The following is a 26,879-nucleotide window of genomic DNA, read 5'->3' as shown; positions in this document are numbered from 1 at the left end:
TTTTCCTCTCGTACTGTGATTCCACTTCTATAGAGCTATCTGGGATCTCTTATAGGCCCTTTCATAGGTGGTTGTCCAGCAGGATGGAGATATTACCAGGATCCATCACTGGCTCTTGTAATACCAACTCATTCTCAGTCAGGGCACCATAGAAAGTAGCAACGAGTGCTTCTTAGCTCCATTTGCACTGACGCTAGTGTACAGAATTTGATGGCAGATCGGAAACAGTTGGTTGCCCTTAAGTGTGGGTTAAATAATCTGTTCATCTCCTAGGTGAAGATATCGTTAAAATAGATATATTAAATAATTTTTGGAAAGTTCTGGAAAGAACCTGGCCTGTGAGTAGAGACCACCTTGGCCACCTTGCCCCAGCCAGTTACAGAAACAGTTAAAGGCTGTGGGTCTCCCTGTCCTGAGGGGCTGAAGAGTTTTTGTTGGGTCTTTCTTGCCTGCTGGTCTGAAATGAGCAATTTTGCAAGGGTTTGCAAGCTTGTCAAGCTCTTGATGATGACAGCACCGTGGTTCTTCTGGACAGATCAGAGTTGGTCAGTGTCTGCTGGATCCGTATTTGAATCAGTCTTGCTGTCACCAGAGTGGAGGTTGAACTCTGGAAGCTAATTTGAAGGTTCTGAGCATTAATCACTGAATACAGGGCTGAAGTGAGGTGAGAAATGCCTCCATAAAATACAAGACATCGGGCCAAATCAAAATCACCTCCCCAAACTACATTCACTTGGCATAAATGATTAACAGTAAACATTCTGACCGTTACCTTTCTCCACATTCACATTCACTTTTTTCACTGTCTGTCAGGGCCGGTAGTGCCTCCTCTCTCCCATCCACTTTGTTCCGTCGTTCTCTGCATGGAAGTGCAACTGAGCTCCCGTTTCTGCCAGCAGGGGGCTCCCTCCCCACACGCCGAACACGTGGGCGCAAGGTGACGACATCACTCTGTTTGCCTTTTGACCTCAGTGTATTCTCACTTGGTACTGTTGTACTGTGTGGTGTATTCATTTCTTTTCTGCCTCTTACTGCAGTATGGAGGGTGGGATGAAGGCTGCTCTGATGATGAGGAGGATCGAGAGGCCATGTTTGGTTCGGAGCTCATATCTCCTGGAGGACAGACGGACGTACAGACTCTCGCCATCATGCTTCAGGAACAACTGGAGGCCATCAACAAGGAGATCAAGTAAGCAACCTACATTCTACACCGTTTACCCGGCACTGTTCCCCTCACACCCCTTACCCTACACACTTCACCTTTGACCCTGCTCCCTTCACCCTAAACACTACACCCTACACCCTTAACCCTGCACCCTTCAGCCTACACTCGTCATCCTACACCCTTCTGCCTACACTCTACACTCTTCATCCTACACCCTTTAGCCTACACTCTTCATCCTACACCCTTCATACTATACTCTTCATACTATACCCTTCAGCCTACATTCTTCAAACTACACTTTTCAGCCTACACTCATCCTACACCCTTCAACCTACACTCTATGTTCTTCATCCTACCCTCTACACCCTTCAGCCTACATCCATCAGCCTACACTTTTCACCCTACACCCTTCACTCTACACTCTTCATCCTACACCCATCATCCTACACCCTTCAGCCTACACACTTCAGACTATACTCTTCACCCTACACCCTTCAGCATACACACTTCAGACTACACTCTTCACCCTATACCCTTCAAACTACACTCTTGACCCTATACCCTTCAGCCTACACTTTTCACCTTACACCCTTCACCCTACAGCCTTCAGCCTACACCCTTCAGCACACACCCTTCAGCCTACACACTTCAGACTACACTATTCACCCTACACCCTTCAGCATACACTTTTCACTCTACACCCTTCAGCCTACACTCTTCAGCATACACCCTTCAGTCTACACCCTTTACTCTACACCCTTCAGCCTACACCCTTCAGCACCCTACACCCTTCAGCCTACACCCTTCAGCCTACACCCTTCAGCCTACACCCTTCAGACTACACTATTCACCCTACACCCTTCAACCTACACACTTCAGCCTACACTTTTCACCCTACACCCTTCAGCCTACACTCTTCACCCTACACCCTACAATGTTCAACTCACTCTTTGCCCTTTACTCTCAAGCCTATACCCTCTATCCTACACTGTTCACCTCACACCACTCACCCTGCACTCTTTACCCTACACTGTTAACTTCACCCCACAGTCTTCACCATACACCCTTTACCTTACACCCTTCCCCTTTTATTCTTCACCCAACACACCTTACACTTCACTCTACGCTCTTCACCCTATACCCTCCACCCCACACCCGGCATCCTACACCCTACACATTTCATTCTATGCTCATCACTCTAGCATTTTCACTCCTCATCATACATTCATCATACTCTGCACCCCTTACCTTACACTTTTGTCGACATGCAGTGTAGTACTTAAACAAATATAAAATGGAAAAATGGCCAAACTTTAACCCTTCTCCCTCTCTCTCTCTCTCCCCCACTCTCTCCGTCTCTCTCTCTCCCTCCCCCCCTCTCTCTCTCTGTCTCCCTCTCTCTCTCTCCCTCTCTCTCAGGCTGATCCAGGAGGAGAGGGAGAGTGCTGATATGAGGGCAGAGGAGTTAGAGAGCAGGGTGAACAGTGTGGTTCTGGATGAGGCCATGCTCCCTCCATCCTCTCTGGGTGGAGGTAGAGAGGGAAGTGGGCGGGGCTTCATCCCACCATCTCTCACTTCCTCCACATTGGCTTCCCCCTCACCCCCCAGCTCCGGCCACACCACCCCCCACCTGCCCCCGTCCTCACCTGCCCGCGAGCCTGATACACAGGTACACAGGAGTGTGTGTGTGTGTGTGTGTGTGTGTGTGTGTGTGTGTTAATTAACAACAAAACTCATCCATAAAAAGTGCCAGAATATTGTTACTATTTGTGCCTTTAGTCATTTTCGTGGCTGTGGAAGTTCGCTGTAGATGCTCTGTAGTTGTTTGCCTTGTCTTTAATTAACATGCATCTAAATGTCTCTTAAACGCATTTGAATTCTAAATCGAATGTAACCCTAAATGTATTTAAATATAACCCTAAGCTCCAATTTTAACATCCACCCAAAACCTAAACCTAATCCTAAACCTGACTCTAGCCCTAAAGCTGTAGTTTCACCAGATAGTTTGACACTAATTTAAGCATGTGTAGATAATATGTAGGAGACTATCAAAATAAAATGTGGCCTGATTTGTAAACGGATGCTTCTAAAACACTATAGCAGGGGGTGTCCGAAGTCCGGCCCCCTGCACCACACGCAGCTCGCAGAAAGATTTTAAATGGCCCACGGCTTGTCTCTTAGAATGCATTATAAGAGGCCCACCAGCCGATGTGCTGCAGTTTCTGTTTTTGGAGCAGCACCGTAAACTTCTGAGTGCTTCACCACGCATTAGCTAAAGCATTAGAGGCTCTGCTCGTGCTGTCTGGGTGAAAGCTCTGACCTCCTGAGCACCGAAATGGGAAACAAGACGTTCCACATTACTCACACCACGCAGAGATAGTGCTTTAAATTAAACATTTTTACTCAATAATAATAGCATCAATTAACAATATGAACTGATCACGTATCCGGAAAATGGTTCAATATTAGTGCTCATAATGTTACGAGACCACAGCACATTATGTACTTTATCACAAAAGTGTATGATAATGAAAACAAAATAAAATATTAATCATTTACATGTTCACCCAGGATTACTCTTACTTCAACGTCCTCCCAAATTAAATATCTGTATTCCTAGCCGCTGTTTTTTGTTTGATCTCAAACGGCTGTTTCACCCCACTCTGTTCAGTGTTTTATTTTAATCTGTTATGGAGAAATAGATGTTCAAAATGCTTTAAAAGCATCCAGCAGATGGTGCAGATCTGCCTCTGTGGGTTTTCCTCCTCATAGTCAGCACAGTGTGAGGATTAGCTGTGTTCATTTTGCATTTTTATTACTAATTTTTATTTTTACTTGATGACTGTCACTTCAGTAAATTCACAGCATTTCCATACGTCACATAGCTAACTGAATCATACACACATTTTCTAAACCGCTTATCCTTCTGGGTCGCGGGGGTGGGGGGGAGCTGGAGCCTATCCCCCCCGGTCAATGGGCGGAAGGCAATATATACCCTGGACAGGTCGCTAGTCCATCGTAGGGCAGACAGACAGACCGACAGACACATACACATCCACACCTAGGGGCAATTCAGCGTGTTCAGTCTGCCTGACTGCATGTCTTTGGACTGTGGGAGGAAATCGGAGAACCCAGAGGAAACCCACACAGACACGGGAAGAACATGCAAACTCAGAAAGGACCCTGGTCGCCCGGCCGGGGAATCAAACCCAGGCCCTTCTTGTTGTGAGGCAACAGTGTGACGGCATTAGTGGGGAGCAACACTATAACCTTTCATAATCTTCTCCAAAATTAAACATGTTCCACTGGTCCCGCCCCCTTATTTAACCCAAATCAGCACCCGTGATCTGTGCTGACGGCTGGACTCTTTTCATCACTGTCGTGGCAAAATAATAACACCCTTTATCTCTGAAATGGTAACTTTATAGGGGAAGGAAACAAACTCTTAACTACAATGTTTGTTAATGTAACAGTGGTTCATGAAGTCATATTGTATCTTCTCTGTTCTCTGTTCTATTATTGCTTATTCTGTGAAATATTTGAACAATGTATAGAAAAGCAGAAATTTTTACGAAGTTTATAAAGTCATACGCATATTATGTGCACCCTGGTCCAAATCCATGATTTCTGTACATTTTCTGAGTGTAAATAAGTTAACACCCCTTCTACAGAGGACGCATTTCTGCACATTTAAATACACAAGTACTCTTTCCTTTTTGTTCTCTTAGAGGATGTGTTCACTTCTTTTCACTTAACTTTTGCACACAACTGTAATTGGATCCCTTTGATTAAGCAGTGTTTTATGTGAGACTGATTGAAGTATATACATGTGTTTTATTACAGAATGGGAAAGAGGACGATAAAGCGCTTGCCCTCATAGACTCCGCCCCCGCATCTGTCCCTCGAGCTTTGCGATTGGACAGAATGACCCACACACATCCTGGGGCGGGGCTGGATGACCCACGGGATTTCCGCAGGTGCGGTTTGAGTAATGCTTTATTTCTATCTCGGTTTCTGCTAAACTGAACATTTTTAATCCTGCATGTAAACTATATTGTCTCTCTCTCTCTCTCTCTCCCTCTCTCTCTCTCTCTCTCTCTCTCTCTCTCTCTCAGTCTCTCTGTGGACTCGGCCGTGTGCAGCAGTACCGACTCCCTGCACAAGTCCAGTAAGAGGAAAAGCATCAAATCCTCCATCGGCCGCCTGTTTGGGAAAAAAGAGAAGGGCCGAGGGGGCGGAGCTGCGCGAGACTCCGCCTCACTAGGTATGATTTACCCAAGCTTTTACCTCAGGATTCTGGTATATAAATATGAAATTGATATTTCATATTCATGCACATTTAATGCACTAATTGCTCATATTTATTTTGATATATTAATGCTTTTTAAAAATTGTGTTAAAATATTTTTTTTATGTTTGTGGAATTTTCTAGTTTAATGTTCATAACGAATCATGTGTCCATATGCAGCATCAACACCTTCTGATGACCTCACAGCCGACCCACTCAGTCTCAAACTGGGGACACTGGAGAAGGAGCGCCGCAGCAAGAAGAAGTGAGATTTACTCACTCATTCATCCATCACTTACTCATTCATCCATCACTCACTCATTCATTCATCCATCACTTACCTATTCATCCATCACTCATTCATCCATTCATTCATCACTTACTTATTCATTCATCCATCACTCACTCATTTATCATTAACTCACTCATTCATCCAACTCTCACTCATTCATCCATCACTCATTCATTCATTCATCCATCACTCACTCATTCATCCATTCTTTCATCACTTATTCATTCATCATTTACTCATTCATTCTTCACTTATTCATTCATCACTTATTCATTCATCCATCACTCATTCATTCTTCACTTATTCATTCATCCATCACTCACTCATTCATTCATGACTTAATCACTTATTCATTCATCACTTATTCAGCACTCTTTCATCCAACCCTCACTCATTTGTCCAAATTCATTCAATACTCACTCTTGGAGTCTCTAGTGGACTCACTTATCCATCACTCACTTATTAATTCATTTATTCATCTAGCACTGACTCAGTCATGCAGCACTCACTCAGTCATCCAACGCTGTCAATCATCTAGCACTTACTTATTCACCCAGCACTCAATCATCCAACACTAATTCATTCATCCAGCACTCACTCTTTGATCCAAAATTCATTTACCTGTTTATATCTTTTCATTTACCCAGGCCTCACTCACTTCAACCAGCACTCACTCATTCATCCAACATTTATTCATCCTGTACTTCCTTTCTCTCTCTCTCTCTCTCTCTCTCTCTCTCTCTCTCTCTCTCTCTCTCAGGCATGACCTGCTGGAGGAGGCGTGTCGTCAGGGGCTTCCTTTTGCATCATGGGATGGTCCCACAGTGGTCACATGGCTGGAGGTGAGACACCTCCCTGATCCTAATCATAACAAAGCCTGTGTTGTGTAGAAGACGCTTGTTCAGGTCACTTTATTTAGTATTTTAATATGAACTCCTGCTTTGAGTAAAATTAAACTATGTAGATTGTTTGGATGAAGCTTGTTGCATCATTGTTTTGCTTTGTGTGTTTGTTGCCATGGGAGATTAAATCAAATTAACACAGGATAAAAGCCTTTCTCTCTAAATATTGTTAGTATCAGTGGAGTAAATGCTGATACTGATATATAAGAGGGTGAATATAGTCTGACAGCAGTGGTGAGCTGATATATCATACAAGCTCTGATATTAATCGAGAGAAAGTAAGATGTCTCAGTACACTCTTTAAAAAAATAAAATATTATAAAAATAATAAAATAGTTCCACCTTGTTTTTGTGTTTGTTAGTTTTATTTATGGTTAGTTTTATTTATTTATCTCTGTTTTTTTTAATTACTCAGTTTGTTTATTTTCTCACCTGTTGAGCTGCTGTATGTATGAAAGATGCTCTCAGGGAATGAAGTTTATTGTTATAATGTGATATATACTGAAACATGCTCTCCTCTTTGTTGGTGTGTGTGTGGTAGCTGTGGGTGGGCATGCCTGCGTGGTACGTGGCTGCATGTCGCACTAATGTAAAGAGCGGAGCGGTGATGGCGAACCTGTCAGACACGGAGATCCAGAGAGAGATCGGTATCAGTAACCCACTCCACCGCCTAAAGCTCCGGCTTGCCATCCAGGAGATGGTCTCCCTCACCAGCCCCTCAGCTCCTGCCAGCACACGCTCCGTACGTGCCCACATACACACATACATAACATACATATATAGCTTTCAGTGAAAGGTCATTCACGTCATCGCTGTCAGGACAAAACCTCATATCTCCGAAAGGGTAACTTTACAGGAGGTTAAACAAACTTCGTTAACTTTGTCATGAAATCTTCACACAATGTAAACAGCAGCTGATATTTTTAAATTATGGAAAAATTACAAAAATGGAGAAACACGGTCGTGTCCCAGCAGCAGCGATATGTCTATCACGTCATCACTGTCATATCAAATCATCTCTGAAATAGTAACCTTGATCCCATATGTATTAGCACCAATACGCAATGCCTCATATCTATTATACATAAATAAATACGTGTATTGAATAATAGTATGCTCAATACGTATTAGTACCTATGTGAAATGTTCCGTATGTATTATATATGCAAGTACCTATATGTAATAATATTCCTAATATGGAGTACTATCTCTATTTAATATGTTCCATATGTATTATTCATATAAATGTACCTGTGGTGCAAAAACCTTATATCTCCATTTTGGTTGTTTTTCCATAATGCAGAATCTTCAGTTACCCTTTATATTGTGCTATAATTTCATGTAGAACAGACCAACAGAAATAGTCCTAAATGGCTTGAAAAAAATATTTTTTACACATTAACTTCCATTACAGTTAAGAAACTTTTTGCTTCTTCTGTAAAGTTACCATTTTGGAGATTTGGGCCCAGTCCCATTTCTTATTTTTACCCCTGCCTCTTGTTTTCGAGTGTTGCCCCTTGGAACTGAATTACAGGGTAGTGGTTGAAACCTTCCCTCTGAAATGGGACCCTCAAATAAAAGAGCATCACTTCATTAACAGCTACCAGCGCTGCTCTGTAGGAGACCCTGCCAGTCTGCAGTGACAGCAGAGGCGGGTAAAGTTCAGCTCCTCACTGCTGGGCTTTAGTTACATTTAGGGATCATATGATCTTCAAAGAGGGGGGCAATTATTTATTATCACCCACCCACTAATTCTTCAGTGATATGAAGCTGAAGTCAGATATTCACCAGATTTTTGTTTGAATTTTCCCGTTCCACCTTAAATGGAGCAGCAATTACATTCTGACGCTTCGGGCGTCAGAACTGCTGGACTATTTAAGGTGGAACGGGAAAATTAGCTAGCTAACAAGAAATTAGCACTACTAGCGATTTTTTTATGCTCGTTATGTAGAAAAGGACCAAAATACACTAAAACAACATTAAACTAAGATCATATGATGGTTATCTTAATTTTTAACAGAGAAAATTCTCACATTTGTGGGTTTCTTTGGTCTCTTGTTCTCCATCTTGCCGGTTTTCCTTTTTTCCCTCATATCCAAATGTCCATGTATTATTTAATTACCTGAATGTCTCCCATATATTAATATTTAATCACGTATATAGACACACCACGCTATACTGTTAGTGCAGTAAATCAGAGGTTTAGGTATACTAAAATTTTCTGTCATGTTTTTTTTTTAGTCTACCAGTAATATTTGGATGACACATGAGGAGATGGAGTCTCTGGCTGCAGCCACAAAACCAGTGAGTTCATTTCCCTTTTTCTGTGTGTAATAAAATGTTTTATCATATTCATTTGTCTACTGATTGATCTACTTAAATAACAGAAAAAGCTTTGAGTTTTTTATTCTTTTATTATATATATTTTATTCCTTTATTCATTCACTCATTTGTTTGACAGGCAACATCATCTCCTGGACAAACTGTGTCTCCATTGTGGCTCATGTCCTGTTATAACTGCATTCAGGCTCTTATTTCTGCATGTAAACTCTTTCTGTAGGTAGAGCACTGTGTGCAGTGGAGTCCTGCACGTCTGTTCAGTCTGATTTATTCATTTAAAGCCTTTCATTCTGGGTTTTGAGCCAATGTTAGAAAAACATCAACAAAGCACAGAGGAGATTGATTATTGAGTCTTTCTAACTGTGAGACATTTATTATTATGAATATTTATGAGACTCTATCATTTAGATTTTTTTCCTTTTGCTGAGAGATTTTATGTTTACTTTTTATGTGTATAAATATGCAGTATCTGTTTATTTTTTGCATGTGTGAAAATCTGCATTTTTGTTAATTATTACTGTATTTTATGTTCATTATTGCTGTATTTATGTAATATTTATTATTTAGTTCTGCTTGTTTATTTGGCTGTCATTATTTTTTTTTTTACTTTTTATTTTAAATAAACACAAAGTCTTGTGTTCTGTACTGTGTGAGAGTGTACGGGTGATGGTTATTTTGTTTTTTGTTTCGTTCTTCAGTTCTTTCATTCTCTCTCTTTTTGCACTCGTTCTGTCTCTCGCTAGAGAAGCTTTATTCAGCTGACTAACTGCCTCTAACCCACAGATTACCTCCAGCATCTGTAGGTTTCCTATTTATTAACATAACAATTTTCTGTATTCTTAATCCCTAAACCCTTCTCACTAACCTCTAATCCTTAATCCCTTAACCCTAAACATTTCATCATTAATCCCTAATCCTTCTTCCCCAACCCCCAAACCTCCCTCATTAACCCCTAATCCTATTCCCTAACCCCTAAACTCTTTCTCACCAACCCCTAACCTTTATTCCCTAATTCCTAAACAGTTCCTTACCAACGCCTAATCTGTATTTCCTAACCTCTAAACTCTTTCTCACTATCCCCTAACCTTATTCCCTAATCCCTAAATCTTTCCTAACTAATCCCTAATCCTTATTCATTAACACCTAAAACCATCCTCACTAATCCCTAATCCTCTTCCCTAACCCCAAAACCCTTCCTCATTAATCCTTCCTCACCAGCACTTCCTCATTAACTCTAACTCTTCCTCCCTAACTCTTTCACATTAACGCTAACCTCCCTCACAAATCCTTACTCATTAACCCTTGAATCTTTCCTCACTAACCCTAACCTTTCTTTCCAAACCTCTAAAATGTTCCTCCCTAGCCCCTAAACCCTTCCTCACTAACCCTAACCCCTTGTCTTTGTGCTTCTCTCTCTCTGTGCTCGCTCGTGTCTCTGCAGGAGCAGAAGGAAATAAGCTGGGATCAGGTGTGTCTGCTTAGCTTTCACTGACAATATTAAACACTACTTTTCAGGGGTTTGTTTGTCTCCTTCAGGATTGTGGTTCCATTCTTAACCTTAAAACCAATCATTCAACAGCAAGTATGGATTATTCTGTAACTATTACAAATGATTTAGTATCTGCCATGAATTATTCCTCATCTACTATGAATTTTTAAATAACTACTAAAAGTATTCTGTGATTACTATTAATTATTCAGTATCTACTGTACTTAGTATCTACACTCAATTATTTAGTATTTACTCTAAATTATAGTAAATAACCATGAATTATTATCTAACGTGAATTATTCCATATATGAATATGTATATATTGTATACATTTGTGTAGATCCTGGCCTATGGGGATATGAATCATGAGTGGCTGGGTAACGAATGGTTGCCGAGCCTCGGCCTGCCTCAGTATCGCAGTTACTTCATGGAGTCTCTAGTGGACGCGCGTATGCTGGACCATCTCACAAAGAAGGAGTTGAGGGGGCAGTTGAAGATGGTGGACAGCTTCCACAGGTCTGCTCTGTACTCTGGTCTTTTTTTCTTCTGGCTCTTAGTTGTTGCCTTAAAGTGATAGTTGGGCAAAAAAATCAAATGTACCTGGTTTTCTACCCCTTTACACCAAATGTTGTTGATCAGCAAAAATTCAGGCTTCAAGGTTTATGCTGCTGTTATTATCTATGCTAATGTACTTTAGTCCATGTTTAAGCAATAGAAGACGAGGCGGAGTGTGTTATCGCGAAATAACATCACGGCTGTGATTTGGTCGCCGTAGATCATCACAGCCGTGATGTTATTGGCGATAACACACTCCTCGAGTGTTCTACTGCTTTAATACAACAGTTAAATAAATAAAGTAATAAATTAATAAACTGGGCCGTGAACGCGGCGTTTAATATGTTTTAATGTTCGCAGTTCCTTCACCAAATTATAGTTCCTTAACAAGCAGCTTGTTGCTACGTCAGAGTAACGAGCTCCGCCCACTCGCTGCACAGTCTGCTGTAAGCCTCGCCTTTTGAAGTACGGACTGAGCCATAAAACTGCCACAATATCAGGTTTAGCTCAGTTTTGTCATTTTTTGCCAGATCAGTATTAATGTTGTTTTGTTCCAGCCAGTCTGTAAAGCATCTTACAGCCCATTTAGTTTGGCGAATGGTGTTGGGTTCATTTCTGGCTGATTCCAGGTTGTTTAGCTGTTCTTCTGTCACAGCTGCCGACTGAAAAGCTGCTCAGTGGTGATGACAGTTTGGGAATTTAGTTTCGTCTCATCTTCAGAGTCTGACCAAATCAGCTGTCGGTCAAATGTGATCTTAAAAGTGTCCGTTTTCTGTTTGTGGCAAAGTAAGAAGTAAAAACATTCAAATGTCTCCTACAGCTGTCAAAGTCGTTGCTTAGCAACAGCATTTCAGCAGAGTGATACAGTGTTTGTGAAAAAAACCTGATGTTATGGTGAAATAACAGCACAGTTAGACCTTCTCAACCAATCAGCTTGCGTGGCCGGAACTACCTGTTGTATAATTATAGATAACAGTGAGTCCTACAGTGTCAGAAACCACAGAATCAAGTCTATTAGAGTTTACCTAAAGCAGTTTAAGGCAAGTGTGTGATTGTTTAGGCATTCAGTTTGCAACATGCTAATTGATGTGGAATAAGCTTCCATTAATTCTTAGCTAGCATCGTAGCTGTGTTAAAACTAAAGAAGCAAACTTTAAACACCAGACATGTCTTGGCTGACTGGGTATGGGGGTGAATTTGATATCTCACTGAACTGCTTTATTAACTGACATCTTTCTTTATCTTCTCTCTCCTGTTTGTTAATCTCTGTCTTTCTCAGGGTGAGTTTGCATTACGGCATTATGTGTCTGAAGCGTTTAAACTATGACAGAAAAGAGCTGGAGAGACGGAGGGAGGAGAGCCAAAATGAAAATCAAGGTAACATCAATACTCTGTAATACATTACAATACAGTGCAGTGTAGTGCTGTGTTACTGATCACATTGCCTGAGTAAAAAATCATACAGTATCTGCCACAGTACAAACTACACCACAAACTACATTACTGTGTTACATCAAACAAGCACTTTACAGCACACATTGTTGCACTTTGTCACATTACAGTACTTTACAGTACAAGTACTTTAGAAAACACATTGCATCACACTACTCTCCATTTAATCAAAGCACTTTGCAGTGTGTTACATTGCTGTTACATCACTCTACTTTTCATTACATCAGTGCTCTACATTACTTTCCGTTACACGTTTCTCCTTTATACTACACTGCTTGTCATTGCATCACAGTAAACAGCAATTTACATTACACTACTCTTCATTAAATCAAAGTACAGTATTTTACTTTGGACAATGCTTCATTAAATTATTCAACTCTGTTAAATTAGTACTTCACAGTACTTTGTATTATTCTTCAATACAGTATTCTTCATTACATCAATACTCTACACTACACTATATTACATTACAGTACTTTTCATTAAATAACAGTTCACACAACACACTACTCTTCATTACATCACAATACTCTCCATTACATCAAAGTATTCCACAGTGCATTACACTACCCTCCAGTACATCAGAGTACTCTACAGTACATCACACTGCTCTCCATTGCATCAGAGTACTCTAAGGTACATCACACTACTCTCCAGTACACCAAAGTTCTCTACAGCACATCACACTACTCTCCAGTACACCTAAGTACTCTACAGTACATCACACTACTCTCCAGTACATCAAAGTTCTCTACAGTACATCACACTACTCGCCATTACATCAGAGTACTCTACAGTACATCACACTACTCGCCATTACATCAAAGTACTCTACAGTACATCACACTACTCTCCAGTACACCAAGGTTCCCTACAGTACATCACACTACTCTCCATTACATCAAAGTACTCTACAGTACATCACACTACTCTCCATTACATCAAAATACTCTACAGTACATCACACTACTCTCCATTACACCAAGGTTCCCTACAGTACATTACACTACTCTCCATTACATCAAAGTACTCTACAGTACATCACACTACTCTCCATTACATCAGAGTACTTTACAGTACATCACACTACTCTCCAGTACACCAAGGTTCCCTACAGTACATTACACTACTCTCCATTACATCAAAGTACTCTACAATACATCACACTACTCTCCATTACATCAGAGTACTCTACAGTACATCACACTACTCTCCATTACATCAGAGTACTCTAAAGTACATCACACTACTCTCCAGTACACCAAGGTTCCCTACAGTACATCACACTACTCTCCATTACACCGAAGTTCTCTGCAGTTCATCACACTACTCGCCATTACATCAAAGTACTCTGCCGTACATCACACTACTCTCCATTACATCAGAGTTCTCTACAGTACATCACACTACTCTCCATTACATCAAAGTACTCTACAGTACATCACACTACTCTCCATTACATCAGAGTACTCTCCATTACATCACACTACTCTCCATTACATCAAAGTCCTCTACAGTACATCACACTACTCTCCATTACATCAGAGTACTCTAAAGTACATTGCACTACTCTCCAGTATACCAAAGTACTCTACCATACATCACACTACTCTCCATTACATCAGAGTACTCTCCATTACATCACACTACTCTCCATTACATCAAAGTACTCTACAGTACATCACACTACTCTCCATTACATCAGAGTACTCTAAAGTACATCACACTACTCTCCATTACATCAGAGTACTCTAAAGTACATCACACTACTCTCCAGTACACCAAGGTTCCCTACAGTACATCACACTACTCTCCATTACACCGAAGTTCTCTGCAGTTCATCACACTACTCGCCATTACATCAAAGTACTCTGCCGTACATCACACTACTCTCCATTACATCAGAGTTCTCTACAGTACATCACACTACTCTCCATTACATCAAAGTACTCTCCATTACGTCACACTACTCGCCATTACATCAAAGTACTCTGCCGTACATCACACTACTCTCCATTACATCAGAGTTCTCTACAGTACATCACACTACTCTCCATTACATCAAAGTACTCTCCATTACATCACACTACTCTCCATTACATCAGAGTACTCTCCATTACATCACACTATTCTGCATTACATCAAAGTTCTCTACAATACATCACACTACTCGCCATTACATCAAAGTACTCTACAGTACATCACACTACTCCCTATTACGTTATGCTACTCTCCATTACATCAGAGTACTCTGAAGTACATCACACTACTCTGCATTACATCAAAGTACTCTACAGTACATCACACTACTCTCCATTACATCAGAGTACTCTCCATTACATCACACTACTCTCCATTACATCAAAGTTCTCTACAGTACATCACACTACTCTCCATTACATCAAAGTTCTCTACAGTACATCACACTACTCTCCATTACATCAAAGTTCTCTACAGTACATCACACTACTCTCCATTACATCAAAGTACTCTACAGTACATCACACTACTCGCCATTACATCAAAGTACTCTACAGTACATCACACTACTCTCCATTACATCAAAGTACTCTACAGTACATCACACTATTTGCCATTACATCAAAGTTCTCTACAGTACATCACACTACTTGCCATTACATCAAAGTTCTCTACAGTACATCACACTACTCTCCATTACATCAGAGTACTCTACAGTACATCACACTACTCTGCATTACATTAAAGAACTCTGCATTACATCACACTACTCTCCATTACGTTATGCTACTCTCCATTACATCACACTACTCACCATTACATCAAAATACTCTACAGTACATCACACTACTCTCCATTACATCAAAGTTCTCTACAATACATCACACTACTCGCCATTACATCAAAGTACTCTACAGTACATCACACTACTCTCCATTACATCAAAGTTCTCTACAGTACATCACACTACTCTCCATTACATCAGAGTACTCTCCATTACATCACACTACTCTCCATTACATCAAAGTCCTCTACAGTACATCACACTACTCTCCATTACATCAGAGTACTCTAAAGTACATTGCACTACTCTCCAGTATACCAAAGTACTCTACCATACATCACACTACTCTCCATTACATCAGAGTACTCTCCATTACATCACACTACTCTCCATTACATCAAAGTACTCTACAGTACATCACACTACTCTCCATTACATCAAAGTACTCTACAGTACATCACACTACTCTCCATTACATCAGAGTACTCTCCATTACATCACACTACTCTCCATTACATCAAAGTCCTCTACAGTACATCACACTACTCTCCATTACATCAGAGTACTCTAAAGTACATTGCACTACTCTCCAGTATACCAAAGTACTCTACCATACATCACACTACTCTCCATTACATCAGAGTACTCTCCATTACATCACACTACTCTCCATTACATCAAAGTACTCTAAAGTACATCACACTACTCTCCAGTACACCAAGGTTCCCTACAGTACATCACACTACTCTCCATTACACCGAAGTTCTCTGCAGTTCATCACACTACTCGCCATTACATCAAAGTACTCTGCCGTACATCACACTACTCTCCATTACATCAGAGTTCTCTACAGTACATCACACTACTCTCCATTTCATCAAAGTACTCTCCATTACATCACACTACTCTCCATTACATCAGAGTACTCTCCATTACATCACACTACTCTGCATTACATCAAAGTTCTCTACAATACATCACACTACTCTCCATTACATCAAAGTACTCTACAGTACATCACACTACTCCCTATTACGTTATGCTACTCTCCATTACATCAGAGTACTCTGAAGTACATCACACTACTCTGCATTACATCAAAGTACTCTACAGTACATCACACTACTCTCCATTACATCAGAGTACTCTACAGTACATCACACTACTCTCCATTACATCAAAGTTCTCTACAGTACATCACACTACTCTCCATAACATCAAAGTACTCTACAGTACATCACACTACTCTCCATTACATCAAAGTTCTCTACAGTACATCACACTACTCTCCATTACATCAAAGTACTCTACAGTACATCACACTACTCGCCATTACATCAAAGTACTCTACAGTACATCACACTACTCTCCATTACATCAAAGTACTCTACAGTACATCACACTACTTGCCATTACATCAAAGTTCTCTACAGTACATCACACTACTTGCCATTACATCAAAGTTCTCTACAGTACATCACACTACTCTCCATTACATCAGAGTACTCTACAGTACATCACACTACTCTGCATTACATTAAAGAACTCTGCATTACATCACACTACTCTCCATTACGTTATGCTACTCTCCATTACATCACACTACTCACCATTACATCAAAATACTCTACAGTACATCACACTACTCACCATTACATCAAAATACTCTACAGTACATCACACTACTCTCCATTACATCAAAGTTCTCTACAATACATCACACTACTCTCCATTACATCAAAGTTCTCTACAGTACATCACACTACTCTCCATAACATCAAAGTACTCTACAGTACATCACACTACTCTCCATTACATCAAAGTTCTCTACAGTACATCACACTACTCTCCATTACATCAAAGTACTCTACAGTACATCACACTACTCGCCATTACATCAAAGTACTCTACAGTACATCACACTACTCTGCATTACATTAAAGAACTCTGCATTACATCACACTACTCTCCATTACGTTATGCTACTCTCCATTACATCACACTACTCACCATTACATCAAAATACTCTACAGTACATCACACTACTCTCCATTACATCAGAGTACTGTCCATTACATCACACTACTCTCCATTACATCAAAGTACTCTCCTTTACATCACACTACTGTACAGTACATCACTCCACTCTACACTACTCTTCATTGCATTACATACTAACCTTTATTACATCACAGCACTCTACACTACCCTTCAATACACAACAGTGCACCACAGTACTATAAACTACACATTACATTATAGTACTTTTCATTACATTACTGTCCATTACATCAAGGTACTCTGCAGTATGTTACACTGTTCTTCATTACACTGTATTGCTCTCTAATACATCTCATTGCTCTTCATTACATCATAGTGCTCTTTGGTTTGTTCCATTACGCTCTTTTACGTTACACTAATTTCCATTACATCAAAGCGCTCTATAGTGCTTTAAATAACAATGTTCTGTATTCTACATTACTGTTCTTTACAGTGTTCCACACCACATTTGTGTTGTGCATGCAAGATAGATTACTTGTCTTATGTTACAGTATTTTGTGCCACATTGTTTTGTGCTGCTTTGATAAAACATGACATTACACTACTCAAAATGTGATAAACTGCTATTATTATTATTATTATGTAGTAGTAGTAGTAGTACTAGTGGTAGTAGTATTGTATTATATATTATTATATATTATGTGTCTGTTATATCCCAGTACTTAGCGTGAACACATTACCTGCATATACCTTTATTTTTCTCTTCCACTCTGTGTTTCATAGACGTGATGGTGTGGTCTAATGAGCGAGTGATGCTGTGGGTTCAGTCGATCGGTTTGAAGGAGTACGCCGATAATCTGAGGGAAAGTGGAGTCCACGGCGCTTTGTTAGCGCTCGATGACACCTTCGACTTCACCGATTTAGCACTTTTACTCCAAATCCCCAATCAGAACACCCAGGTACCAAATTACACCTCTCAGTCTGTCAGTGAGAAACACACAGGCACTTGACCATCAAAAGCCTGTCATCCAATCAGAACAGAGATGCTGACTGTAGTGTCCTCCTTCCCACAGGCCCGGCAGCAGCTGGAGAAGGAGTTCAGTACTCTCATCTCTATGGCAACCGAGAGACGACTGGATGAGGTAAAGCACACATGATGAGTGTGTATGTACACCCGTGAGGAGCCTCCAGGGCCTTTTTCCTCTGTGGTATCTAGCTAGACACAGCCAAGCAAGCTCTTCCATTGGTTTGGACTTCAGGAGCTGTACTGGAGGCCTAAAGGCTATTTCACACTAAACGCAATGTGAATAAACGACAAGAAAATGTGGATTTTTCGCATTAAAATTTTCGCCGCCAAAGAAATAGACTGAATATCAAATTCAAATTCAAAGTAGCTTTATTGGCAGGACTGTTTTTTGAGTACAATGTTGCCAAAGCATATAAAATTCAACTCAAAGCGAAAAACATTTTGTAGAACTAAAAAAACAAATATAGAATTAATAGTAGCAATAATGATAATAGTTGTATTGAAATAACAGCAACAATGTTAAAATAAGACAACATATTATATAATAATAAAAAAAAAATAACAGACAGTGTATTTAACTTATATACAGTGAAGGGTTTAAGGGGGGTCAGTGAGGTCGGGGTGTGGAGTGTGTGACTGTCCCTCAGGCGGTGACATGTTGCCACATATTTCACAGAGAGAGACGCTGTGCTGCCCTCACCAAGGAAGATTTGTAGTTTTTCAGATTCTGTTAGAATTTCAAAATTTGGGAGAATGTTTTTTAATTTTGTTATGAAATTTTCTCACACCAATTTGATATCTATACAATATATATATCGATAGATATTTTATGTATATCGAGATGTGTGTGTGTGTATATATATATATATATATATATCGAAAGGTTTTCTGCTTCTCATGAAATGGACAAACTGTGACGTTGTGCAGGATAATTTCTTCTTTGGAAAATTAAAAGGAAAATGGAGAGTTTCTCCGCCTCAGTCGGGAGCTAAAAGGTTGAACTCTCACTCACAACTTGTATTTCTGCATCTCAGTTTGAGCTGATTTCGGAGAAGCAGCTCCACACAATACAAAGCACAAAACAAACGGGCTGAATGCCTACAAGTGCAAATATGTGTTGCTCCTCAAAGAACCAACAAACTGTGACATTGAGATATTGTCCATTTCTAGTAAAAAGCAGCATGAAGAGCATCATTACTTAATTCAGAAACTGAAACTTTGAGTTCTCGTAGTCCAGTTTGAGCCCCGTTTGAGTTACTTTTGGAGATTATTTTTTGACGTTTGAGAAAAGGTTCCAGTTGCTGGGACCTAGCCCAGTCATCATCTTGGTTGTCGAAGCCAGAGGCAATCTTGACCGGTCCAAGAGTTCATGTAGTTGGCGAAAGTTTGCAAAAATTGAACAAATAAAATAACGTTGCATTTTTGCAGCTTAAAAAATCACAAGCTCAAATTAATTTACTGTCAGCTGACAAAATTGCGTCCTGTGCGTGAGGACCTTAAAATGTTACCAGCATTTTTAGGAAGTGATTAGGAAAATTATTAAGAAGAACATCCCTCTAGGTTTTCTGGACATTCTAGTAATGTTGCTCACTGCGGATATGAGTTGTAGTCTAACCAAGTTTGTTGTTATTTATTACTAATGGAAAACTGCAGTGGCAGCTTTATGCCAGGACTCTTTACTGAAAAAATTGCTAGTGGCTTGACGAATCCAAGCCATATGCCCCACTTGGAAGTCGGAGCCAGCTGTCTATTCCCTATGACATTTGCTTACACTATGAACACAAAAAAGCACTGAGTTTGTTTACAGCTGGCTCCCCTTCAGGTTCAGTTTAACAGGAATGAGTTGGGTTCATTGTAAAAGGACTAGATGTGATCTCATCCCTTAGATAGTGCCAATTTGTGACCTAATGTGTGCATGTTTAATTTCCAGGAGGGTGGTAAGACGTTTACACGCTCTCCTTCGTGGAGGAGAATGTTCCGGGAGGCTTCAGATTCCTCAGAAACTCTCCCAGCCAACATCAGAGCGTCCGCCATGGCCACTCCCCCGCTTACCCTCCGCAAAGTACAGAGTGAAGGTGTCTGTCTTTTTCATTTCAGCTTTTCTGCCATTCTGCTCCCCTTATTGGGCCTCATTCTCCAATATGTTCTTAAGTTTGTTCTTAAGTGTGTTCTTGATAAAGGCCCTAAGAAAAAGTCTACATCCAATTCATGACGTGTTCTTAAAGCGCAGAACTGTTCTCACCTTTGTGCTCTTGAGTGTGTGTAGATTCTGTTCTTACCTCAGAACTAATCCCACATAAGAGAACATTGGTGAGTCAGAGTCTTCCTCAGAACTGGGTTTAAGTGGGTTTTAAGAAGAAATTTCTTAAGAACAGGTGGTGAATGAGGCCCCATGTGCTTAGGTTTGTCTGTTGCTACCACATATTGCTTTGTGTATATATATATATACAATATGCATATTAAAAGGCATTTTGGTCTGTGTTATATGTGAAGCATTTTCATTTTTACTGTCTATAGCTCTGTTCATTATTCTGGATGGTAAAATGTAATTTTTCCAACAAAATTCCAACAAATTATTTGAGTTGCACAGAACTATCATCATAATTTTATGCTTGCATCTGGAGCAACGTTGATTCTCAACATTTGAATGGATGAATGTAAATACCAGGCTTGTCCTTCAATGTCTGCACTCTTAAAACAGGTTGTTCTTCAAGGGTTCTGTAGTAAAGATAATGGTTCCATATAGAACCATGATCACTCAAAGAACCGTTTACATGCTTAAAGAGTTCTTTGCATGGTAAAATGGTTCCTCAGGTTGATGGAGAACAACCCTTAGAAAGGGTTCTAAATAGCACTAAAAGGGTTCTTGTATTGTTACAAGCTTGACATTGAAACAGTAGCAGAACCCTTTTTGATCCTATATAAAACCACATACAACACATTCTACATTAATCTGAAGAATGATTTTACCATAAAGAGAACTCTTTAAGCATGTAAACGGTTCTTTGAATGTTCATGATTCTATATAGAACCCTTGTCTTTACTAAAGAACCTTCGAAGAACCATCTTTTTTAATGTAGTGTAGTTGGCAGTATGATTTTTTACACAAATTCTGTGTCTGTTTTTGTCCCAGTGAGCCCGACATGCCGAGGAGAGGCTGGGTCAGTGAGGACGTACTCCTGCTGATCTAAATCACCCACAATGCAGTTCTCCCTTTAAAACCTGAAAGTGGGGAGTAGATGGTGTGGAGCTCAACGAACAAGCAAGATCATAGATGAATTAACCTGTTTTGCCACAAAGTCTTTTTGTTCTCTCCATACTGCATCTAAGCCAAGTCTCATTTACAGCCATTCAAAGACTTGAAAACACATCTGGTCTGGTGGATTTAGACTTAACCAGAGTGGATCTGCCTTGAAGTACCACAAACCAGGTACCATCAATCCTCAGTAGGACCACAAAGTCCATTGTCCGTCTCTCAAATCTAGCCTTGAACACAAACGGAGACTAAAAAGAAATACTGGGTTGAACAAAAGTTGCACACTTAATGGAGAAGACAGGATTCAAATGTCCCTCTTCGAGCCGTGTGATTTGTACTTGGTGATATCTCTGGATATTTGGTGCGCTTTAAGAAAATAATTGACTTATATTTGAACCTCCCTAGTCCTCTCTACTTCCTGAAGGGTGGTTTGCTAACCCCAGTCCTAACCTCAGGGCTTAGGGCTACATCAAGACTGACTGCAAACATCTGGAACTGCAGAGTCAAAGCCATACTCCTGACGAGCTGAATGGATTAAAAAAAACGGGAAGGAGAAAAGGAAAAAGAAGGGATGAGAGCAAACAAGACATGAGTAGGAGGCCTGTGGACAAGTGCTGTGTTACAATAACCTTGTACAAACTGAAGCAGAAGTGTACCGTGTGTGTGTGTGTATGTATTTGTGTGTTTGCATTTGTGTATGCAGAACTGCCTGTCAAATGGTAGGTCATACCATAATCCTGGATTGGGGCTGAACTCAAAGACTCCCGCTGAGTCACAGCCCTTGCCTGTTGGTAGGTACATGAATGTAATAGTAATTTTGTATGTGAGTGCTAAGCAGCCTGTTACATGTCGGTTTTCCCCAATTGTTTACATACTTAAACTGGAACTTAGGCACAATTACCTGAAACTCATGTTCCTGAACAAAATGGCAACATTTTTGAGAAAAGTACCTATAGCACAGTCAAGCTTAATACCATCTGCAAATGTGTAATTTGTAGGTTTGTTAGGTTTGCAGTCAGGTTTTTATGGAAGGTCATATATGAGTATTGTTTTGTGTGTAAAGCAGTGGAAGTAGACTTGGCAGGGAGGGATGCAGGAGAAGAAGGTAGATGAAATTGTGGTGAATTTATTGGAAAACACACCTGAGTAGCAGCAGAGATTTGGTTTTGAATCTATGGCCCAGGACCACCGAGAGTAAACATGGCCACACAGTCTTCTATGTGCTGGACCATGTTGGAGATTCAGTGTCTGGTTTCACAGGTGTGAGCCAATATGAACCTTTCAACCAGTTCTGGAACCTTTGAAGAACTAAAGCCTTCCAAAATCTTTTGAGGAGCCAAAGTCTTTTGGAAAATTGTGGAGCTAAAGTCTTCTGGAATCTTTTGAGGAGCTAATGCTGCATTCAGGTACTCATCAGAAGGTTCTATATACCAGATAGGTAACTAGTAAATACAACTAAACTCTGTTCAGGTGTATGGAGGTCCAGAGAATACTTGCTTTTCTGTGTTAAAAAGCATACAAATCACATCAAATGTTTTTCACATTCACTGCAAGTTTAGTGGTTTCTTAGCAGTGTATCATCTACAATCCCAAGTTTACCAGATGTAAATACGACTTTGTTGGTCATTCAAGCTCAAATTACAAGTGGGAAAATTGGTACTTCCCAGTTTCCAACACCACTCGAGCGCAACTAGAATCTTTTGAGGAGCTAAAGTCTTCTAGGAAACTTTTTAGTAGCAAAAGCCTTCCAGAGCCCTCTGAGGAGCTACAGCAGTGGAGGGCAACTTAGTGCTGGATTCCTGCACACTTTGGTGACTTCCTTGCTGTAGTAAACCAACTAAGCCTGGTAATTAACTGAGTTGAATCTGGTCACCATATTGCACAGAAATCTGGCCCTCCAGCACCAGAGTTCCTCACCCCTAAACTAAAGGGTTCCAAAACCTTCCTGAATGAGAACTGCATAGTTCCTGAACATGTTCAAGTTTTCTGCCTTTACATGCACTGCGGGGACTGTGACCATTATGTAAAAGAACAAACTGCGTGGCCGTTACTTTGTTTCAGCATGTACCACAACATGGCAAACACGGAGGAGGTTGACGCTTGGGTGTTCATCGTTTTTGGCTGCTGTGGAGTTGAATTGCTGAATTCACAGTTAACATAAAATGTGATTAAACTTTTTGGTAGATTCTTTCATCCCATATCAACAATTCAAAAAAATTTTGAATGTCTTCATCAGCATAGATGAAGCTTGTATGACTTCGTCAGCCCACTTTTCCATCAACCCCTAGTTGTCCGTTCTCATTTGCTCTGGTGGCATCCATAACAACAGTTTGGTTGTGTGGGTTTTTGGAAATGGTGGAGAAAATGGCTCTGTGCTGCTTTTCTTTGACCTGTCAGGGATGTTCAGCACGGCACTCTCCACTCCAGCACTTTCTTGTCCACAGACGTGTACCAGCTATGCAGCAGAGAGCAAAAATGTCCAGGAATGAAAAGTACTGGTTCCATCAGTGAAAACGTTCCTGAAAAGGTTCCTCTGGAGAATACACAGCTGAATTTTCTTAAGTTTCTGGTTTCTAAAAAGGTTTCTACAGTAGAAAAGTGCCTAATGGGAAGTAGCAATAGGCGTCCTACTTCCTGGTGGAATTAAGTCTGTAAGAATGATGGTAATACTGTATAATGAGAATCTGGTCATTGCAAAATTTCCCAGGACTCAATATCAAAAAGGAAAGGGTGACAAATGACTCAAAAATATTCTGTAGTGTTGGCGTAAAGTGAGACACAGGGGAGGCCATGATTTCCCCATGTGAAGTGCTATTTATTAAACACCAGGACAGGAAGGCACATAACATGCAGCCGGTGACCTCCCCCCCCGGCAAACACACACATAAATAACACAAATACAAACTTCAGACTAATAAACAACGACAGTCACAACAAGAAGTCCCTTTTTAGGAGGGTGCGCAACTACCGTGAGCCTTCATGCATGGCCGCTCGCATGGCCACACCTCCCGAGCATCTCAGAGCCAGCACCAGCCAGTAGCAGGTCACTACAAAACATTAACAGATGAACAGACAATAGAAGAGGCAGATGAAAGACCTTTTCACAGTTTCTTCAAAAGAGCAAATTTGCATATGTGCAGTAAATGTGCTGTATTTTTGCATGTTTACCGTATCGTTTGCTTACAGTAAGCCTTTTAAATTCATCAAGTAAAATAAAATGCACGTTTTGCATTTGTGTTCTTTAGGCTGCACACTGGAACAGGGATTTACTGGAGTGCTTTCATTATTATGTGACAGTGTGAAGCTGTTTTTATTAACAGGATCTACAGTTGATTGTATTCATGTCTTGGAGGCATAAATTACACGGCTAATAATTGTTTTATATTTAGAGTTTTGAGAACATAAGATGTAGTTTGTGTGAACATGAGATTCACGTGTGAACAATTGGGGAGAACCTACTGAGGTTACTTTCATTTTCATTACTAGGACGGACATTTGATGTAGCGTGTGCATATTTTGAAATTCACTACTCGAATAATAGTCTTCTCTGATATGTATAGGTGAAAAAATGGCATTTAGTAGCTGTGATGAAAAAGATGGCAGTAAACTCCTGTAAGTTTTTTATTTATTTGATTTTATTATTATTTTTTTGGTGTTTCTATTGTACATTCAAGTTTTGTGTGTGTAGGTTTGCGTGTGGCAAAAGGACGATTAATTAGATATACCACATTCTCAAAACATTTAATACGGTGTCCCAACCCGAATATCTTTTTCAGCTGAATGCCTGGAACCCTTAAACATGTAAGGAATTTCAGTTAGTACAAACCCTGGTACAATACTGTATATTTTGTAATAATGCAAAGGAAATACTTATTGTGCTTAATATATGTAGTATTGTGAGTCAGCAGAAACAAAGTAGCCTATATCAAGCTTGTCTTTGAAATGTCATTGTAAAAAATAGAAAAAGAACAAAAACAAACAAAAAACTGTCTGTATCTTGAAACTCTCACAAATTCAAGCTCTGATAAACAAGTAAAGACGTGAGAACAAGAGCCAAGATGAGATGAACTGAAAGCTGATTTTGTGTCTTTACGGTTTTTATTCTGCTGCTCAGAGGTTTTTGACTAACTCTTCATAATGACGGGCCTCTACAAACTGCATATTTATTATCTTATAATACTGTAGTTTGTTGATGATAATAATTATGTAATTGCTGTGCATTAATGAGTGCTACAGTTTGAATTATTAGCCGTTTATTTACTGACATACACATAATTAAACCACTGTACAAATAATTAAACTACTCGGTCCAATTAATGTTATATATATTAAAGCAACACTATGTAGGATTTGGGGATTTGGAGACCTCTCTGGTGGAAATATGTAATTGCACTCAATCAAAAAAGTCTTCTGAGGATCTGAGTGAATTATCTACTATAGTCATCACATCTTCATCAGTTTGATTTTGATTTTGAGATCATTTGAGGCCTAAACATTGAGCTGGACCTTCTTTATGAGGTGCATGTGATGTTAATACGTTAAGATGTACGACGTGGTGTGTAAAACCCCTGCAAAATCTGTCCCAGTACCTCTGACTTATTATTGAATTATTATTTAAGTCCCCAGTACGTTTCTTTTTTTCATTCTCAGTAATACAGTTTCAATGAAACTGAACTAAACACTATAAAAAGGTTTAGGCAGTAAGTAAATAACTACATGATTTAAAACAGGATGCAAACAATCAATAAGTAGTATTCATAATCATTATGAATTCTTTTTATGCAGCTAATTAAATGCTTAAAATGCTATCATATATGTTTTGTGACTATCAAATAGGTAAATCATTATAATCTATAATTAATGTTTACCATTCAAAATAATTATTATTATTCATTTCTAAGCGACAAAATATGTCACTAAAAATGGTCAGTAATTCAAATGGCACCATATATTAATGCAAATCTAATTATATAATTATTAACAGTCATAAACAAACTACAAAATAGTTGCTGTTTATTAGGGCCTGTTATTATGAAGTGTTGCCGTCCCTTTTTTCTTCATAACTCATTATTCAGCCAAAATCAATTGAGACCAGTTTGATGTCTGAACTTTGCTTCTTTGGAAACATGGAAATCTTCCATTACTTGTTAGCTCAATTAGCCTCTTAGCTCTGGTGCTTAAACTACATAAACAAACTTCAGACACCAAACACATCTTGACTGACTACATTTGGATGAGAATAGTGTATATTTGATTTTCTACTGAACTCTCCTCTTAAATGCAAATGGTCTTTTTTGTAATTCCTCGATACAGCTTGTATATATTGGAAGAAAATGTCATTCCTC

General features: G+C 39.7%; 1 protein-coding gene across 2 annotated transcripts in view; it reads left to right on the top strand.

The window, feature by feature from the left end:
- LOC118814890 (liprin-alpha-3-like) overlaps nt 1–25,608 on the top strand; it is a 61,073-nt gene extending 35,465 nt beyond the window's left edge. Inside the window, exons 15-30 of one of the 2 annotated variants that reach the window (XM_036580752.1) lie at nt 814–937; nt 1,038–1,189; nt 2,585–2,834; nt 5,009–5,142; nt 5,281–5,429; nt 5,634–5,718; nt 6,506–6,587; nt 7,189–7,389; nt 8,889–8,951; nt 10,429–10,455; nt 10,820–10,995; nt 12,314–12,411; nt 18,035–18,210; nt 18,325–18,393; nt 20,209–20,353; nt 21,412–25,608. In XM_036580752.1, the coding sequence (XP_036436645.1) occupies nt 814–937; nt 1,038–1,189; nt 2,585–2,834; nt 5,009–5,142; nt 5,281–5,429; nt 5,634–5,718; nt 6,506–6,587; nt 7,189–7,389; nt 8,889–8,951; nt 10,429–10,455; nt 10,820–10,995; nt 12,314–12,411; nt 18,035–18,210; nt 18,325–18,393; nt 20,209–20,353; nt 21,412–21,464 (1,984 nt within the window). In that variant the 3' untranslated portion in view covers nt 21,465–25,608. Of the gene's footprint in view, nt 1–813; nt 938–1,037; nt 1,190–2,584; nt 2,835–5,008; nt 5,143–5,280; nt 5,430–5,633; nt 5,719–6,505; nt 6,588–7,188; nt 7,390–8,888; nt 8,952–9,108; nt 10,073–10,428; nt 10,456–10,819; nt 10,996–12,313; nt 12,412–18,034; nt 18,211–18,324; nt 18,394–20,208; nt 20,354–21,411 lie in introns of those variants that run through there. The other variant, XM_036580760.1, reaches the window with a different exon arrangement.
- Nucleotides 25,609–26,879: the final 1,271 nt, after the last annotated feature.

The sequence above is a fragment of the Colossoma macropomum genome, unplaced genomic scaffold (genome assembly GCF_904425465.1).
Source record: "Colossoma macropomum unplaced genomic scaffold, Colossoma_macropomum, whole genome shotgun sequence".
NCBI lineage: Eukaryota > Metazoa > Chordata > Actinopteri > Characiformes > Serrasalmidae > Colossoma > Colossoma macropomum.
Note: the sequence above shows the minus strand (reverse complement) of the source record. Positions and strands in the feature narration are given on the sequence as shown.